The sequence below is a fragment of the Drosophila eugracilis genome, unplaced genomic scaffold (genome assembly GCF_018153835.1).
Source record: "Drosophila eugracilis isolate 14026-0451.02 unplaced genomic scaffold, ASM1815383v1 contig_1897, whole genome shotgun sequence".
Taxonomy (NCBI): domain Eukaryota; kingdom Metazoa; phylum Arthropoda; class Insecta; order Diptera; family Drosophilidae; genus Drosophila; species Drosophila eugracilis.
The window spans coordinates 1,735,152-1,754,215 of NW_024572751.1; the positions used below are offsets into that span (position 1 = coordinate 1,735,152).

The 19,064-nt window shown below is 42.9% G+C and overlaps 1 protein-coding gene across 1 annotated transcript in view; it reads right to left on the reverse strand.

Moving 5' to 3' along the window:
* The window catches only part of LOC108115352, a 97,687-nt gene that overhangs the window by 27,887 nt on the left and 50,736 nt on the right, over positions 1-19,064 (reverse strand). Inside the window, exons 3-5 of the mRNA XM_017226773.2 lie at positions 10,482-10,614; positions 474-612; positions 325-394 (exon numbers count right to left, since the gene is read on the reverse strand). Of these exons, the coding sequence (XP_017082262.2) occupies positions 325-394; positions 474-612; positions 10,482-10,614 (342 nt within the window). The remainder of the gene's footprint in view (positions 1-324; positions 395-473; positions 613-10,481; positions 10,615-19,064) is intronic.

The window sequence follows — 19,064 nt, forward strand, 5'->3', positions numbered from 1 at the left end:
TAAACTTTAACTTTACATTGTTTGAAATTTGAACTTAATTATAATGATATATTTAAGATTTAATGATGTTTAAGATTTAAAAAAAGATAACGATGTTTCTTGACTTTTAAGATTTGTGTTAATTTAGCAGAATCCGTAAGTGAAAAATGTCACTCGCGTTTAAGCTAACAAAGGCTTTTAAACTTAAAATGAACTCATAAACTTTATCAGAGCTATCAAGTAAGTACTCAAATCTAATCTAAACACTCTTTTCTTAGAGTGTAACTGATGGTGAGAGGCGCAGAGCTTCCTTTAATGGTGGTGCAATGCCTTTCGGGTACTCACCAATAACCGTTAAGTTAATTCTATGATTACGCGTGGGCGAGTTCTGGAAGTCGACGCGGCAGCGGTAAACCTGTTGAGGAATCCAATAAAAAATATACAATAACATAGGTCGCTTTTCTGGTGGTAATGGGCCAGTTTGAGCCACTTACGCCCTCGTCATCCAGCTGAATGTTGTCCACCGATAACTTGGCCGGCTGCTGTCCGGTAACGAAGTACGCACGTGGCCCAAATGAGTTGGTGTCCGACCAGTAGAGGGCCTTCTCGAAGGGCCGTCCTCGGACGTCGAAGCTGCAAAGGGAAGAACCAGAGCGGAAATGTTAAAAGTGGCCCAAGTAGTTCCTCCTTCGTTATCTCTATCTAAGGGCCGCAGGGGAAATGCAAAAAAATAAGTAAATAAAGGGAAGTTAAACCAAAATATTGACGATAAGTTGCGTCAGCAATTGCCTTCCAGAGCGATTCAGATGTCGCAGCGAAGGTCGTAAATTTTAATGCGACGTGAAAGTTTGTACGGGGTGTGACCTCGGGGTTGACCTTATGTTTTGAGCATAAAAAATGGTTCGCCGTTATGGGGCAAAATGATTTAATTCAATGTTTTCATGCGGTCACCTTGTACATCGCTTTTGTATTCAGTTCTTGTAAAGAAATGTATCAGTTGTGGAGTTGGATAAGTCCTTAAATTGTGCAATTCATTGCTTAATGATTTCATTTTAAATACATATGAAAAAATAAAAGGATGTACGAAACCCACATCTTAAAATAAGCAATATTTTATTAAAGCTAAACTTTAAGATTTCTCTTTGACTTGTTAGCCAGTAATCACAGACCAAACATGGAAAAATAGAATAAGAATAATGCCATAAAGCTGAAAACATTCGCATAAGCTCACCTATGGCTCTCCATTCAAATGCTAAGTAGTCATAAAAAAGGAAATGGAACGAAAGTGCACAGAACGAACGGCATAATCCAGAACATGCCACTTAACACTTAAGCTAAGCTAAACTCTGTAGAACTGAAAACATTGTAGCGCCACACACAAGGTGTCTAGGCTTGCCTTAAAGTCTACTCTTTAAAGACTCAAGAGGGCCAACCACTAAACCCTGCAACTTATTGGCCCAGCCTGGGCTGCTATTTCTCGTGCAAAACCATAAATATTGAATGGAAAATTGTAAAAAACGACACGCTCGAAAGTGGCCTGGGCCTGAATTTTCACGCGTCTACGAAATGACCCTTTTCCTGTGCCCGGTGACCCGCGGGCCCAGGGGTCGACAAAACGAACCCCGAGCATAAATTTGCACGCAACTAATTTCTTCCGTTTCGCATTATTTTCGCAGCCCAACAGAACCAGCAAACGTTTGCAATTTTGCGCATTAAAAAGCCTGACGTGCTATCTTTGGCGCTTTTATTGTATTTGTTAATGTCCGTCTGAGAACTTTGGAAGTTCTCGAGGGTTGCTTGCCACACCTCCTTCCTATACGGTATGCCCTCCGTCCCCCTATCCCGGATGCCCCAGCGACACGCCGTAAATGACTTGACGGTGGCAAAGCTTTCCCACAATTCTTTCTATGACACTGAAGATAAATTTATGTAACTTAAAAATGAGAACAAGTTTTAAAAATATTTCGTGTCTTCCTAGGCTGTTCAATACTATTTTTAGAAATATTTGTAATTGCGTAATATTGCGTATACGACTAGTTGAACAGCTGGAATTGTCTATGATTTAGATATTAGATTTAGTCTTAGATATTTACTAAGTTTAAAATTATAAATTTTGTCCAGACTACAATCCATTTCTTCCAGTGCACCTTTCTAGTGACCCACACACCAGCACCAACACCATCGTCTTTGCACAGTCATCGCCTGTTGTGTCCTTTTGTTGTTTCCGCTGTCGTCGTGCAGTCTGCGCTATCTGTGGGTCGCTGCCACACCCCTTCCCTCGCCCATCGCCCCCCACCCAGTTGCGGTTAGCGGAGCGGTTTGTCATTGTGCCGGCTGGCAGGATTCTTCGCGGCCTCCGCCCGGCGGCCGTATTGTTTGCGCCTTTAAGTGGTTTTTTATCATTTCGCCGCTGACACAATTTATATCCGGTGCTCATATTTCTTGTGCTTATCACTGGGGCTCCTTTGGCTGTGCTCCTTGGTGGCTTTGCTCCATGGCCTTGTCATGTGTTTGGCCATCCCTCTAATTGTGTTCAAAGTGCAGTAAGCCATGCGGCGAATAAATTACGGACACTAAGCCTTGCCCAAAGCCCAAAGCCAGGGCACGTTCCCTAATTAGCCTAATTAAATATATGCGCGAAAATGTAAACATAACGAACTGCAGAGGATGGGGAACTCCTTGGGAAAGTTCCGTTTTCAAAAAAAGTGCGCTTCAGGTTCGCGCTTTTCTTCGCTTTCCCTCGCTTTTCTCGCTTTTAATTTTGCGCATTTGCAAACAATAGGGAAACGCCGAATAGTCAACAAAGGCGGAGGAGCAATAGCGATAAGGCAAGGTGGAATGGAATGGAGCGAAACGGAATGGAAGGAATGGAGTTTCCTTTCCCGTCACCCAAATATGGCCAGAATACGCCGGTCTTAGCCCGGCTTGCCCTCTGTTGACGTTGTGTTTTCTCGTTGTTGGCCTTAGGAAACAATAATGCCAAGTTTGCACAATGAGCAGAGCAGCACAGCAGCAGGGGATGGGGCAGGGGCGTCCAAAAGGACAGAAAACAGAAAAATAAACGCCAAATGCTCGGGCAGTAAAAATTGTAAAGCAGAAAAACAGGGAAAGCAAACGAGTGGCAAGAGGCAAAGCGAAATGGGCCAAGCCAAGAAAAGAAGACAACATTGTGGCAGTTGCAGAAATGTTGACTGTCGTCGCAGACTGGGCTAAGAGAAGGCGGAGCAGGGACAAGGAGAAAGTAGACCAAGAAAGGCCAGAAGATGGAGAAAGCGGAGGAGCAAGCCCAGGAAAAGTGGGAAAGCATAGCAGACAAGTGGACGCAACCACGCGACGTCCACTTCAAGAGTTTTTCTTGCACTTCAAAAAAATCATTAAATATATTTAAAATTTATAATGATAAAAACAACATCTCAGCAACTCATTAAATCTTCTTAATCAGCACCCTTACAACATTTCTTGTATTCACTATTTAACTACCTAATTGACATGTCTTCTATTTGAAATTTGTACATTATTTTCCTCAGTGCATCGGTCTCATTCACATTGGCTTTCTTCCATTCACCCATTCTTTCAGCTTTCCTTTGTCGATGGTCTGCTTTTTTCCAACAATTAGTTGAGTTTTATTTATTTTGCGTTAATTGGTAGCACTTTATCTTGGGCCGAATGAATGAGCTGCGTTCTTTAAACAAATCCCGGAGCGAGACGAACCTTGAACTGGTCGTTGCATGGGTTTGGTAATTACGTTCTGGTTTTTTCGGTGGCTTGGCATAAACTTTGACCGCCACAGCCCCTTTCCCCTCAAACTTGATATTCGCAACCGACAATCCCCGCCCCGAAATCCAATATCAAAGCAAGCTTCTCATATTGCCATTTAATGTTTTTCCTTTTTGTTCGCTCCTCAGTTTGTAACGCTTACAAAATCCTATTCAAAAAGATTGCAAAAGGGCTAAGAGAGGAAGGGCCGGGAAAGCCCCAAAAAAATGTAAAAAAAAAAATAAAAAAGGACCGAAAACTTTTGCACTCACAATATCCATTGAATAATTTTATGACAATATGTGTCAGAGCGTGTCGGTGTGTGTGTGTGCGAGCTTGTGTGCTCGTGTGCGTGTATGTCGGTATTTTCTGACAGTTTAAACAGATGCTGCTGTCGTGGAAATTCTCTTGGCCGAGATTCCTTTCCCGACTGCCATATACTCATGACAATTGACTGGCACAGCTTGAATATGTCGAAAACGTCAGCTTACTTTTAATTGATTGTGTATTTGTTTACTTTTTGGGCTACAAATTGCATTCATGATTAAGGAGGAGCCTAATTAAAATATATTTTATAGTTCATTTATATTTTATTGTTATGTATACCAAATGTTAAATCCGTTAAATATGTTTTCAACAGGAATCTTTAAGAAATGCTTTCCCGTTTTCATGTTTTTAACTTTTAGTTAATTGACTTTTTAAACTTTAGTTAATTGCCACTTTTACCTGAACTTGATCGCAACTTTGACCTTGCCGTATTGACCCTCTTACAGGGTACATACATTGTGGAATCCAACTATGCATCGCTTGACAAAAGGCAATAAACTATAAGGGCATGAGGGTCTGCCAACATAGGACCCACTTTGGGTGGTTTATCCACATCCACATAGCCACAGCCACCTCCGCGCCACATCCACATCCATGGCCGAAATTAGACAGGTGAGAATAGGCCCTCGCACATTGTACATTCGCATATTGTCTGGCGGCCCGTATCAAATTATGCATAAAGAAACCCTATCGCACGGGCGGGAGTTTGCCACGGCGAAGCGCCAAAAAGTATGCTCCATAACTCGACGAAAGTGGCAACAAATTTAAAATTGGTTTCCACACAGAGCCACACACACACACATAGACACACACACGTCGTGCAAACAAAAGAAACGCAGCACCGAGAGAAATATGAAACAATAATAACACCAAAAAAGGGGCTGTTTACACGCCCCCATATACATACAAAAGTATGCAAATGGTTTTACTGCCCCTTTGTTTTTGTTTTGTTTTTCCATTTTCCATTTTTTTTTTTTTTTTTTGGTTTTTTTGTTTTTCAGTCGCCCCTTTGTGTGTGGGTATTGGTGTTATTATGGAGCCATGCTGTGTAATATCTGTAAATTTCTTTTGTTATTGCCAACAACAGTTTTCCCTTAGTCCCCCGCCCAATTTTCCCGCAATGCCCCGCTTTTCCGCCGAGCGGTGTTGACATTTGTTGGCATCATTCCACACATTGTTGCCGCTGGTGTTGGTTTTTGTTTGGTTTTCGCTTCATCTTCTTCTTAACTTTTACTATATAATTTGTAGCATATGAATATATGAAGGACCCCAAGAAAAAAGCAGGTCCTGCCGAAACAAAGAGCCCCGTTCTCGTTGTGCTCGGTGGCCAAGTTCAAATTTATGCAGTGTCGCCCAATAAATTCCGCAATAAATTCAAAATAAAACTTTCATCTTGGGCTTGCCTATTTGGTTTCTCGGTTTTCCACGACTGTTGCCGCAGGTTAGGGCTTCGAAAGCCAAAAGCCATTCGGACTCGGAATTAAGAGTTGGAGAGGAGATTTTAATATTTTGATTGGGGTTAAAAATTAGCCCGGAAAAAGGGTCGCTCGTGATGGGATTTCCGGCTCATTTTAGTTTCGAGAAATAGGGTACTAAATATTTTATTGGTTCACTTAGTAAGCCAAACTATTTGCATATTTATATATGATAAAGGGTAAAAATAAAGATCCAAATTGGAATACAAATTAATTACTTTTCACAATACTTATTTGAATTTATTTCGTTCTTAATTTAAGTGAAAGTATCAGCAATTCGAAAGTTTTGCAATTAAAATTAAATCGGATAACAATTACATTGAATTCAGATATTCACCCTTCGGTCCATTAAGTCGAATATAAATACTTAATTGTGGGAACTTAAAACAAGAACAGATTGTTCAAATATACAATGATGTCGAATTCCCAGAATTTTCCAATTACGGCAAATTCCTTCCGTCCAATTACCAAAATCGAAGTCATTAAAAGTTAATCACGACGATGGAGAGAAGTTTGGTAATCGGGCTCTCGCCTTGGAATGTGCAATCAGTGGAAGGATTGGACCACCATTTCCGCCAGTGACCAAGTGGTGAGCCGACAAAGAAAATCCCAACGTTGGCATTTCTCTGTCGGCGGTTGAAACCAGAGCTTAGTGGCGGCCAAATCGATTTGCATGCGCCGCTTGCATTTCCGCTTTCACACACGCACACCAGCACACCCACACGCCCACAAATATACACCCACACTATCGCATATACATTTGAAACTTAATTACAGTTTTAAATATCCCATCTAACCTGAAATTCGCGACTGAAAGTGCGACTGCAGAGCCGCCAGCCGCTCGTAAAATGGCCCGAAAATGCACTCGACTTAATTGCCTTTGGACCACGACTCTAGCGAGTTCTTTTCGACACACTGAGAGAAATGCTTTGGGGTGCATTGCTTTTAGAAGAGGAATTAAATTAGGTAAGTGATGAAAACTGCATAGTTTCGTGTTTAGAAAACCTTCATTTTATCTTTTATTCCGATTAATATCCTTCAACTTTAACTTAAAAACTTTACTGGCCTTATTTCTTCACGTGTAGCCATATCCTGCTCCAGGCCGTGATTCTGCCATCTTCAGTTTCTGTTCACTTCCGTTGCCGTTGGCCTTTATTGCCAGCCATTTTGAATACCATTTTGTGGTTTATTACTTTTGTGGCAGACCGATTCTCAAGCAGCAAGCCAAATACACACACGGCTCAACCTTTTCGAAGTGAATGCACTTTCAATTGCCCCCTCCATTCGGATTTCAACCCACTCTCACGCACCCTCGGTACAGACTGTATTTATGGGGCGGTTGGGAGGCAGCTGCCGGCGATTATGGCAGTTAGCGTGGCACTCACATTATCCGCTTTTGACAGCCAGTCCTCCGTCGAGTTCAGTCCAGGAAGGATCAGGAAAGGGAAGTTCGAGGCAGGACGGGACGGGACAGGGCAGGACAGGGCAGACCAATCCAATCCGACCCAGTGCTCGCAGCGAATTTAATTATTCATGCCACGGAACCTACGGATTCCTGGCACCCAGCAGCCGGGCGTCCAGGTGAGCTTTAAAAATCAATTAACCTTGATTGTGGCCCGGCTTAAAGTCCCCTGGAACTTCGATATTTACACTAGGTAATGGGGGTATATTTGTTTTTAAGGGTGTCTGTGCTTTTTGATTTCTCTATGTAATGTATTTTATTGCAGAATTTCCATAACTCTTTGCTTAAAGAAGACACGTCAAGTGCGCAGCTTTCAATAAACAAATTAAAAGGGCTTTATATTTAACAATAAAATTAAGTGTCAAAAGAAATCGTCAGATTTCCTGATATTTGTAGGATTTATTAACTACTTAAAACTGGAACTGAAAACAAAAGAGAAGCGAAAATGAACTTTAAATTAAATATACTTATGTTACCACCTGACCGGTTCGTCAAGAGCAAGTGCAGATAATTTAATTTAATTTCTGTATATTGGTTCATTTCGGTTGATCCCAGCGTGCATCCCAGTCGCCGGGGATGTGGCAAGTGCATCGCTCCTGTTTGCCTTTTGTATCGCTTCGGCCGAGGCCATTTCCTTTTGCCTCGTGTTTATTATGTAGGCTTTGTGGAAGGCGGAAGGGGGTGGGAGCTGCCAATGCCATTGACGGTCTGCAATATTGAACGTGACAGTTGGCCTGTCGACCCACAGAGCTCCGATTCGCTCCTCGTTACAGGTGGCTGTCATGGCAAATGTTAATTTTAATAATGGAAGGGCAAGCGGGTCTCGGCTCTCTGGCCTTATATCGCCCACGATTCATAACAAATAAATGTATAAAAATCTTATGAAAATCGCATTTCAAGGGTCAAAGTCAGCAGAAACAAATCCCGGCCAGCTATCCGAGCCATAAAAATGAACCCTAAAGCCCGAAATGGCCTAACCCTAAAAAACTGTCTGCTTGTTGTTGTTGTTGTTGTTGGCCAGTCAAACAACAAAGCAAAAGTTAACATTATAATTTTTAATATTTTTGCTTTTAGCCTCCTGGGCAGGACATCGTTTTGTTCGTGGGCCCAGCTTTTGCCTTTGTATCTGGGTGTAAAGCTGTCAAATGCAGGGGAGCTCCTGCTAGACAGGACTTTGCCCAGGATATTCGGGGCGTAGGTGTGTGCGGGCCTCTTTAGGTGAGGCTGCCAGCTGTGACGTGCCTTTGGAAATGTTGCAAAGCCTGGCCCACAAAAAGGATGTGCGACACTGGAGCGAAAAATCAGGATCAGCTGGCTTATAAAAATACAGGATTAGGTTATGCTTTAGGACAAGTGACTTTACAAAAATCCTGCCAGGCATTACATAGTTTTCAGTATTATATTCAAGATGTTTTAGTTTTGAATTGAATAAATTTAGATATGAATTAAACTTTTTAACAATATTAGGCTTTGATTTGCCATCTATACAAGATTCTGATTATAATCTCATTTGGCTTTGATTTTGTTAGGACCACTTTGTAATTTCTCTCCGTGTTCTATCACTACATTGGAAAACCTTGGGGGATCCCGTTCTGTGTTCCATTTTCCCCGACATTCTCCCTTCGCTCTTCACATGCTGCTTTCAATTTCGGCGCCTTTTCGGTTTTAGCTTTTGGTTTTGATTCTTTTCTAAGCCCCATTCAGCTGCCCCTCTGCGTGTCCTTCGATTTCACGCAGAGCTGGCAATTTTACGCCGCAGCCCGAGTCCTGGACGGAGTTTTTCCTTGGAATCCTGCCCTTTGCCGTGCAGCTGTTGCTGTTGCTGTTGCTGCTGTTCTTGTTTTCGCTCCTGTTATTTATTTCCTTAAATTTCATTCCTATTTCTTGTTTTCCATTCATTTTTTGTTGTTCTGTGGGCACTGACTTGTCCTGGAAGGGAAATCGAATTCGAATCACTTTCGGATATTTTTGGTTATAAAGTCGGAAATTTTTGCGACATTATTGTTTTCCACATTTTTCTAGTTTTCCGTTTTTCCATTATGTTGTTCTTGTTGGTGTTCCTTGTTTTCGTTGGTCCAAACACTCAGGTCCTTTCCTCATATTTTCCTCTTTGTCTGGTCTGAAATTTATTGCTTCCAATTGAGTGCACGAAGTGGCAAGAACAACAACATCAACAAGGATCAGAGTCCTGGGCGGCAGGACTCGTGAACAGTTCGCGCTCGCCCTCGCCCTTGAGATACACGTGCGTTCGTATTCCTATTCGTTTTCGCTTCTGTATCTGTATCTGTATCCGTAGCCATAGCCATTGCCATATCCATGTCGTTGTCTATGTCCTTATTCCCAAAAAGCCCCGTCTCCGTCCACCCGCTGGCAACATATTGAAAAGGAAGCACATGTAAGCAAAATTGACAAGGCTAAAGGATATCGATGTCTGCTTATAATGTGCAACATATTAAACCTAAGCACACGTTCGCCAGCGAGCTCTATAAATAACAGCAGCAGGAGCTCGAGGACATCACCGGGGATGTGAATATGGGTATTGGTGCTGCTGCTGCTGCTGGTGTGGATGAGGGTGGAGATGGTGGGGCTATTCCTGCTCTCCGCCTCCGCTCACAATCAAAGTTGCCGCCAAAACAGTTTTCACTTTGGATGCCATTATTTTGCTGCCCCCCGCCTTTCACCTCGGATGTCCTTTGCCTCGGGCCCTGCGGCTAATATATGAGCCCATGTCGCCCTGTTTGGCCTGCCTGGCATGCCGTTGCTTTGTTTTGCTTTGACCCACTCCCGGAGCGCGTTGTCCTGGCCCCAAGATCCAGGACTAGGCTCATGCGGCGGCTACACTTGAAGAAAATTAATTGTCTGCTTACTTGGAAGTTCAAACTGCTGGGCAAAATGGTGAAATATCAACGTTTGTCTTTCAATAAGAGGGTGATCAATGGCTTCCATTTGGAGAAATTTCAAATATATGTATTTAGCTATTAAGACAACTTTAAAATGAAGAAATTGTTGTTTTTAAATAATGTCGTAATGTTATTTATAATATCCGAACATGTTGCCTATATCTACTACTTATAATTACTAAAAACCATTAGTCAGACAGACCCTTATATTTAATTGCCTTACTTCTTCACTTTCGCTCAGTGCACTCTCCACTAGAACCGACTCCAGTTGAGTTGATATTGATGATGTTATTAAAATAATAAATTATTTGAAAATTATGAACTGCTGCCATTTCTCATGAAGCTGTCGGGCCGAGTGAGTGGAAGGAGTTGCCACTGGAGTGGCTTATAAATCAAAAGGTAGCCGGCCCAGGAGCCCAGTTGGCCAGGCCAGCACCGAAAAGGGCGGAACTTCTGTCAACCGCACAGACACACACACACACACATGCACATACTCGGAATCTCAAAGAGACTATAAAATTAGCAAGTGGCTGCTAACCTGAATTCAAATTCGACTGCTTAGGATGGGGGGCACCTGCTTACCTGTAAAGTGGCTTGCCGGCGCTCTCACGGAACCAAAGCACCATGTACACCCGATCGTCCTTCGCCTCCGGCTCGATGTCGCACGGCAAGGATGCGGTTCGCCCCAGAACGGCCTCCACGGCCACTGTGGAAACTGAAATGGGTAGAGGAAGGGAAAACACAATTATGAGTGCACTGCGGTAAAATAATCATATATGGCTAGAAAAAGGCAAACATCTAAGTTAAAGCAAGATAAAATTCAGGGTAATTTCCTTAAAAATTTGGATTAACTTTCTTTATAATTAATAATTAATACATTCTTTAAGAAGTTAAGTCAATTATGCTAAGACAACTCATACCAATCTACAATACCATTATCTCTTTTAGAAGAAAAGCATTAAGTGTTATAGAGATGTAAAAGTAACTGGATAGTTGGGTCAATTAATCTAATTACTAGTATTCCTTGCTTGAGAGTATGTAATATATCTGTAAAATTCAAAAGAAACTCCTTAGCTCTAGGTTATAACCTTCTTAAGTCAACTATTTCTGTTGGTAATCCTTGAGTCATTTCCCTTGGTGTATCATTACCGTTTCCACCCAATGCAATTGAATGAAACGACAGGTGGGGTGGCCCTTTTGAAATGTCATGACAAAACTATTGCCAAAGTCATTAACACAATATGAAAATGTCCTTTTTGCTCAGCGGCCGGGCTGAGCTTTTTGGGGTGTTGCCGCAATTACTGGGACTCGACTCCTTCGTCGATTTCCTAGCAAATGTCAACAAAACGCTGCCTTTTAAGTGTCACGTTGAGACTGCTGCCGTCCCACAAACGTGGAGCACGCAAGGCGGCAACCGCACGACAACCCCAAGGCAGCTCCTCCGCCCACTCACCACTCGGAGCCACCGAGCCACAGAGCCACTGAGCCTCCCAAGCACCCAGATCCTTTCAACCACCCAGCTCCTTTCAACCGCAATAGCCGCTGACGTTCGTCGTTGTACTCGCATAATCACAACCAAGTACGTGAGTGGGAATATTAATGCCAAATTGGAGCCACCGACGACGACGATGAGGATGACGTCGACAATGGTGATGACGATGGCCGGTCTGCGATTTCACGGCGGCCTCATCTTTTGCATTTAAACTGCCAATTGATGTCGCTGAAAACAGATAAATGCTAAGGGCATCGTCGTCGCTTCCGGATGGCTAAAACCCATTCCCATTCCCAATCCAATCTAGTCCGCCGATTTGCCCATTCCCCCCAACCAATCCAGGAAAATGACAATGGATTAAAGTTCGCCGGCTGGTTTCCAGTTAAAGCCCCTAATTGTCCTTTGGCGTGAGGAGGATCAAAGCGTCCGGAGTGGGTGGGACTTGGATGTTTGGTTAGTTTTGCCGTCACAAGTCGTAAATTAATAAGAGAAACATGAACTGTAAATGCATGGCTATCAATCAGCTGGCTGGAATTAAACATTAATAGCCATCAAAGAGTTGTGAATGGGTAAAACAAATTGATTAAGCAACTTGTGACGTCTTATATAGTCTGCTTACTCTATGGAGTACACCAAACTACGGTCTCAGTGTGCCTCATGAAATCCAAGCACTTTATATGCTCGTTTGTGCCCAATAAAATGTTCAACATATATCGCTGGAATTTTAATATCCATTGAATTCCCAACGCAAATCAGAGAAGAGGAGCTATTCGCCAACGACACAGTCATACGAATCGATTTCGTTGCGGAAAATTGAAAATTCAATTGCTCACCTGTCCGGCTGTCAAAACCCTGAGACTCGAGCACATCCATCATGGACCTATTTTACAGCCTGATGCTCATTAATACCCAAAAGGGAGCCTCACAATCGTGTTACGCGTAATTTAATTTCGGCAGCCACCAAACGAGTGAAGGGAATAAAAATGCGAGGGGCAAATGCTCGGCTTGCAGACGATGCCAAAAATTGTTGACATTTATTTAATATGCGCACGTTTTATAGAAAAGCAATTCCCAGTCGGATAATTTATGGCACACTACAGAAATTTGCACATGAAAACGCCGACCCACAGCCACCCACCGAAAAACACTCGCCCGCCCACTCTGCAAAACTGGAATGAATGACAAACGGACAGGCGACATTGGGACAGATATACAGATGTACATATCTACACATTACATACATCGGGTCTCTGCTAGTGTGTATTGGTGTGCGAGACTACAGCTGTACTGGTGAGTGGGCTGTCGCCGAACATGGTAGCAATTTTCGTGCGTTTGTAATTCCCATGTAAGATGTCAAATGCTCGACGAGCAGACACAGTTAGGCCCTCTATATCAGTTGGCTGAAGCGCATGCACTGAGCGAAAAACCTTTTAAATACACCTCTTGACCTGGATTAAAGTTGGGTAACGTTTTTGGTAGTACGATGATTGAATAGAGGTATTGGCTGGCAAAAGGAAATAATGGCCATGCATGGGTTAGTTACTTCTTCCAAGATCTGAATAATCAAGTCGCCAATTTGTCAAACTTTATTTTTCCCAGTGTGGTGGTCCTGTTCCTGTCGCTGTCTCAGGGTCCCAAAGGCGGGCGGGCTGTTGCAGCAAATTGACATAATTTGTGATATGCGCCTCCGTCGCCGCCTCCGCCATCTCGTCAGCGATTCCTTTGCCGCTGCCTCGCTCCTTCTCCTGGCCCTTGTCCTACAGCTACATCATCCTGCCGCTCGTCAGAGTCAGCGTCGCGCAAGCGTAAGTGTGTAATGAGTGATTTGCCCGTGGGGCTCACTTGGGAATCAAGTAAGGGATGGCTGGGGATGGCTCCTATCCTATCGGATCCCACATCACATCCACATCCACAGACCACGGAATCAGGCAGCCAAAACCAACTGCCTGGATTTTGGACAAAGTGGCGCGTGCTGCGGCTTAGGTGGCAAGCTGCTTCTGAGGTCACCGGATTGGGCTGCCACAAGCGGCAACAGTTCAGTTCGGATAGACAAATGTCACTCCAACGAGTCGCGTGTGTGCGCCGTTGGGTAAATATGTGCTAAAGTTCGTGCAGGCGGTGAAATAGGTCAATTTGGGATTATTAGTGCAAATCGAATGCGAAACTATTTTTAGGAAATTGATTTGAGAGACTGTGAACACTATAATCCGTACGTGTTTTTCAAGATTAGCTTGCTGTCTCGGGTTTTGTTTGTCTAGTTAAATTAATTTGCTAAATTACTTGGCACTTGAAGGGAATAGATATATAATATTAGAACTTGAGTAAGTTGTGGACCTAGAATATCCCTATTTTTGACTTAATTGTCTTATTAAATCCCCTCTTATTGAGAGATAGTATATACTAAGAAAGGAATTCTTAAATTAGAATCATTTAAATGTAGTTACGCAATGTCTAGTTTTTCAGTCACTTTATACAGTTCCCCTTCAATAGTGTCCTTTGTCTGATGTCAATAAAAGCTGATATCTCAGCATGTAACCTTTGCCCACATTAACGACATTTCGCACACATGCACAAGGGAAACAGTAAGGCAAACATCTTAACAAGGGAATGGGAATTTCCTGCTGATTTCCGCCGGTTCCTATATGCCACGGTAACGTTTTTCCTGCGTTACCCAGTGTCATTTCACTTTTTATGCTGGCTAAAGTAGAAAACAAACACAAATTTCATTTTGCTGCATGCCCCATCTCACTTTCGTCCTTTTTTTTTTTAGTATATCTTTTATTTTTTTTTGTTATGAAAATTGCCAACAGCTAGGCAACACATACTTAGCACGCACCAAGGCAAACACATACACGTACGCGGATACACAAATACACAGATACAGATGCAGGGAGTGGATAGATGGCACATACAGACTGCGGCACGTCGTTGGGCGCACTTGGGTTATGCACATAGTATTTATATTTATATAGAAAAGTCGCCGTTCCCATCCCGCTCGCCCTATATAAACGAAAGAAGCTGTGAAACTTATGCAAATTGCATTTCAGTGTCTGCGCAAAAGCTCGACACAAAACACAGAGTGGCAGAAGGAGCGAAAGGAGGATCAAAAGGAGCCCAAGGAGCAGGAGCAGCGGCATCAGCGCCTAAAAGTATGCAATGCTAACGCGCCTTGCTCCAAAAAGTTGTAGAAAATGCGCATAATGAAATCCATGGCTACGGCAACGTCTACGGTACACTTGCAAAAACATAAGTTATATAAATTCGAGTGCAAATAAATCGAATAAATCAAAGAATTTTTACCACACTTTCTTCTTCAATTTTAAATGTAGGTAAAGATGTTCATTTTCACTTATGGATGTAAATGGTATGTGAACTATAGTTCTATGTTTTTAATTTTAAAATCTATACCTTTTCTGAGCATCCGTCAATAACAAATTATCTTGTTTGAGTCGCAGACTATTTTTTGTTCAAAATCCTCACCTGATGTTGGATAATAACATTCTAACAGGAGGTCAGTAGATTGTTTTCCAAATTGCTTAAATTTAAATTTTAGCTTTAACTCCCCAAAATCTATTACTTCCAGTGTAAGACCAAGGCAGCTTCTCAGCTTGACTTGACTTGGGCTGCTTGCCTTTTTCCACGTTCTACTTTCGCGGCAATGCTTTTGCTGCGCTTTGGCTTATACATCTTCCTCTTCTTATTTTCGCTGTGCGAGTGTGTATGTGTGTGTGTGTTTCAAGTATGTGTGTTGTTGTTTAAGAGAGCGCCAAAGTTTTTCTTCTCGTTTCACGCTACAACCGCAGGGATGCCAACGACAACGAGTCCTGAGCATGGTAATTTCTCCAGGTCCTGGATGGCCGCTTGTGTGTGTTCGTAAGTATGAGTGCGAGCTTGTATGTGTGTGTGTGTGTGTGAGCACTTAACTGTAGACACTTGTAAAAATAGTGTGCGACTGTAAAGGCAGCCACTGACGTCGACCCTGGCCGAAAGCTAAAGCCAAGCTGGAGCCAAAGCAGGTCACGTGTGGCATAAACGTGCCATTGCGTCAGTCGTTGCTGTTGCATTGTTATTGTTGTCTTGGGTGTAGGAGAATTCCTTAAATAAATATGTATGCATATATGGATGAGAGTGTGTTAGAGTCTTTCAAGGCGTGCACGGAAACAAATTGAATCCCATTTCATTTAGCCAAAAATAAAGAAAATTAAAAAGATATTTTCTAGATTTTACATCAGCATCAGCTTATAAGTTATTGATCAGCATCAATGTATGGTTCTAATGAAAGATGACTATAGAATGAATCTTAAAGACCTTAAATTGTCTATGCCGAAACTCCTAAGGGAATTCTTTCTGTGCGTGTGTGTGTAATTGAGATGAAAGTTAATGGCCAGCGTAGCATACTTTTGAGCGCCCAAATCGTAAGCTAACAAAATGGCAGACAATGCCAACGCACATGGCTATGTGCTTGCGTGTGTGAGAGTGAGTGTGCGGGAAAGTGAATGCCACTAAAAACAACAGCCCAGTGGCATTGTTGTTGCCGCTGCCGTAGTGCCTAAGTGGCACAAGGTAAAGTCGCATTGCTGCAGCCCCATCCTCATCCTTCTCGTCCTCAGGTTTCATCCTCAGCCTCAGGTTCTCACGTTCTCAGGTGCCACGCCCTCGTTTTGTTTGCGGCGGTTGTGCCAGTGTGTAAGTGTGTGTGCAGCTGTATCTGTGTGTTTGCACTATTTGCACTAATTTAGTTGAAAAACAAACAAAGTCCTTTGTTCAATTTTCGCCTTTCAGATTCGTAAGCAGCGAGAATGGGACAAGTAGGGAGTTTGGTAACCACACTAAAAAAAATAATAGCGTTAAAAGGCTGTTATGCCCTGTTCTGGTAAAGAAAGGATTTAAAATCATGAGAAATATCTAAAGTTTAATATTGTATTACAAAGTTAAAAGGCTTTTCCGAATACGTAGGACGACGATTCAACATGATTTCCTTCTATATTAAAATGTAACTTGGACTTTAAACCATTTTCTCTTAGTGCACAATCTGAGATGCTTAGCCAGAGGCTGCATTTTTGATGCAGCTTAGTGGAGCAAGAAGAACAAGGCTCACAACAGCCTCGGGAAAGTGTTAGCCCATTTCCCGCTTACACCTAGCACAGCTACCATTTTCCCTCTCCGTAATTAGCAAAGTAATTTTTCTGTGCTTAAATTTTGCATAGCCTGCAATTAGGGGCGCCCCATTTGCTCTGATCCCTAGCTGTGGGAGTATGGCAATTAGCATGTCAATTGACGGGCCGAGTAAACAAACAGGAGCACAAATTCAATTTCGACATGATAAATAAAATGCCAGGGCCAAGAGCAATCGTGACAGTCATGATAGCAGTCACAAAAGTGGGACAATGGCAAATACTTTTGCTTCTTTGTTGGCCCCGTAAAACAACGAAAGAAATAACAAACTGACAGCTAAGCACGCCGCTGCCTGTCTACTTGTACATTATGGTTGACCTTCGGCCTTGTCGCAGATGAGTGGGCGTTGGGTTATTGATTTCCCATCGCTTTCCTGGGCTCAGCAATCGATATTTGAATATGAGTATGAGCAAGGTGGATGCTTAAAGGCGAAGGAATTCTGGGCTTAAAGCAACTGAATTCTCATGAACTTACACCCTTTTCTCCTTTCTGGCTTTTCAGGTCAAAGGGCAGGTGGCAACCTGGAGGCAGGTGAATCAACTGGCAGGAGTTCAGATCCTGACCGCACAAACACTGACCTCAGTTCGCAGCCTTGTGTAGTTTGATGCCTCGGATGCCAGGGATTACATCAATTACAGAGCCGGCTTTTCTTCAAACCGACCTGACCGAAAACGTAAGAATAACGAGCTGGGCAACAGGACCTCCACGCCGCCTTACAGTGCCCCACTTTACTCCTTGCCACGTCCCTCTCTGTAACCGCCTCACACGCCTTCATTTTCATTCTTCCAAAGATGTCTTCGTCGTCCCCATCGACGCCGTCGTTCCACTCGTTCGCACTGTGTACATTTGACCCGAAGTGCATTGGTCATCACGTGTGGCCATGTGTCTGCATTTGAGCGCACTTTGGTCAGCAATTATTTTACTTTGAGGTCGCATTAGAGGTGTGCGCCCTCGCCGCCAACAAAGTTGCCTTGGCCTGGACGAGTGCCAGAGCGAGGGTTGATTGAGAAGAGAAGGAACAAAAGGTGTTCCTTGTGAGAAATATGTTGAGAAATTATCATGTCTTTAAACTAATTTGAATTGAGGTTTATTGGGTTATTTAATATTGTTTGTATTGATAGCAAATCCACATCCATTTATCTCTTTTAAAAGCTTTTAGGATAAGCAAAACCTTCATAAACTCTTCAATCAACCCTATCCAACTCGGTTGGCTGGAAAAAAGCGACTCTTCGGACACCAGAACTAGTCGAGGCATAAAGTACAAGAGAGCTTGCCCAGATCTGCCATCCCACCTAATGGTGGTCTCGTACACAAGGGATCGAAGAGCAAGGAGTCAGGATAGCCAGGATGAGATGGAAGGAATGGGAATGGAAGGACACGGAGGGAAGTTGGCAGCCCGCAGGAGTAGTTGGCCACCGGCAATGGCAATGGCAGTGGCAGTGGACCAGATCCAAGTTCTGGAACTGCTACTGGTAGTGGTACTGGCAAACTATGGCACTACGGCACTCCGGCACTCTGCCACTCCGACACTGGCTGGCAGCATATTGAAGTGCTGTTCGACGCCAGCATTTTGCAGCTGCATTGTCATGTCAACCGATAAATTCACACATACGTGCCCGCATACCAGCAAACAATTGGCACCTTTGGCTATCCTTTTTTTGCCGACCAAGCCACGTCGCAATTGGAGCAGCTGCTCGGTGCTCTGTGCTCTGTGCTCGGTGCTTGGTGCTCGAAGACCCGAAAATCCAGAGTCGGAGCAAAGTGTGTGCACTGAACTGTTAGTTATGTTTGCTGGCAGTCGGCAGGCGGCAGGCGGCTCACGGGTCGCATACGTAACGTTTCCGCTGCTTGACTACTGAGCGGAATGTCTATCAACCCAATACGTTCTCCTTTTTCTGGTCTTTTTTCTGGCCAAGAGCGCTTTGTGTGCGTGGAATCGCGCCAACGATGATAATAGCGCCAATTGACAGTCCTGCCCAAACTGTGTGCACCGCATAATTTAGTGGCTTCATAAAAACTGCCACAAAAAACACAATTGTAACACAAAAACGAACAACCGTGGGGATTCCGAAAGAGAGCGCTTTTTCAGCTTAATTATATTGTTTGCAGAAAAACAATTGAATGGGTTGTTCAGGGTCTGCCCTATGCTCTATTTTCAATGGGGTGTTTAACATCAGATTAAGAATGCAGTAATTTCCGCGTTTTTTAAAGGTAACAATTATCTTTTTATAAGTTCTGCCTTATTAACAGTTATTTAATTATGTTTACCCATGCCAATATGAATGTTGAATCAGTATTTTTTGCAATAGCTATAATAGTTTTTAGGTGAGTTGCACCTCAAATGTCTGATTTCTATAGGTGTTTACTGTTTAAGTGGTTCATATATTTTATTTTCGAATAATGCTACTTATTCTCTTATTTTCATTATAAAAACCATTTGAATAAATGAGTAATCTAATATTTTATAAGTGAAATATATACTATATGAGCTCCATTTC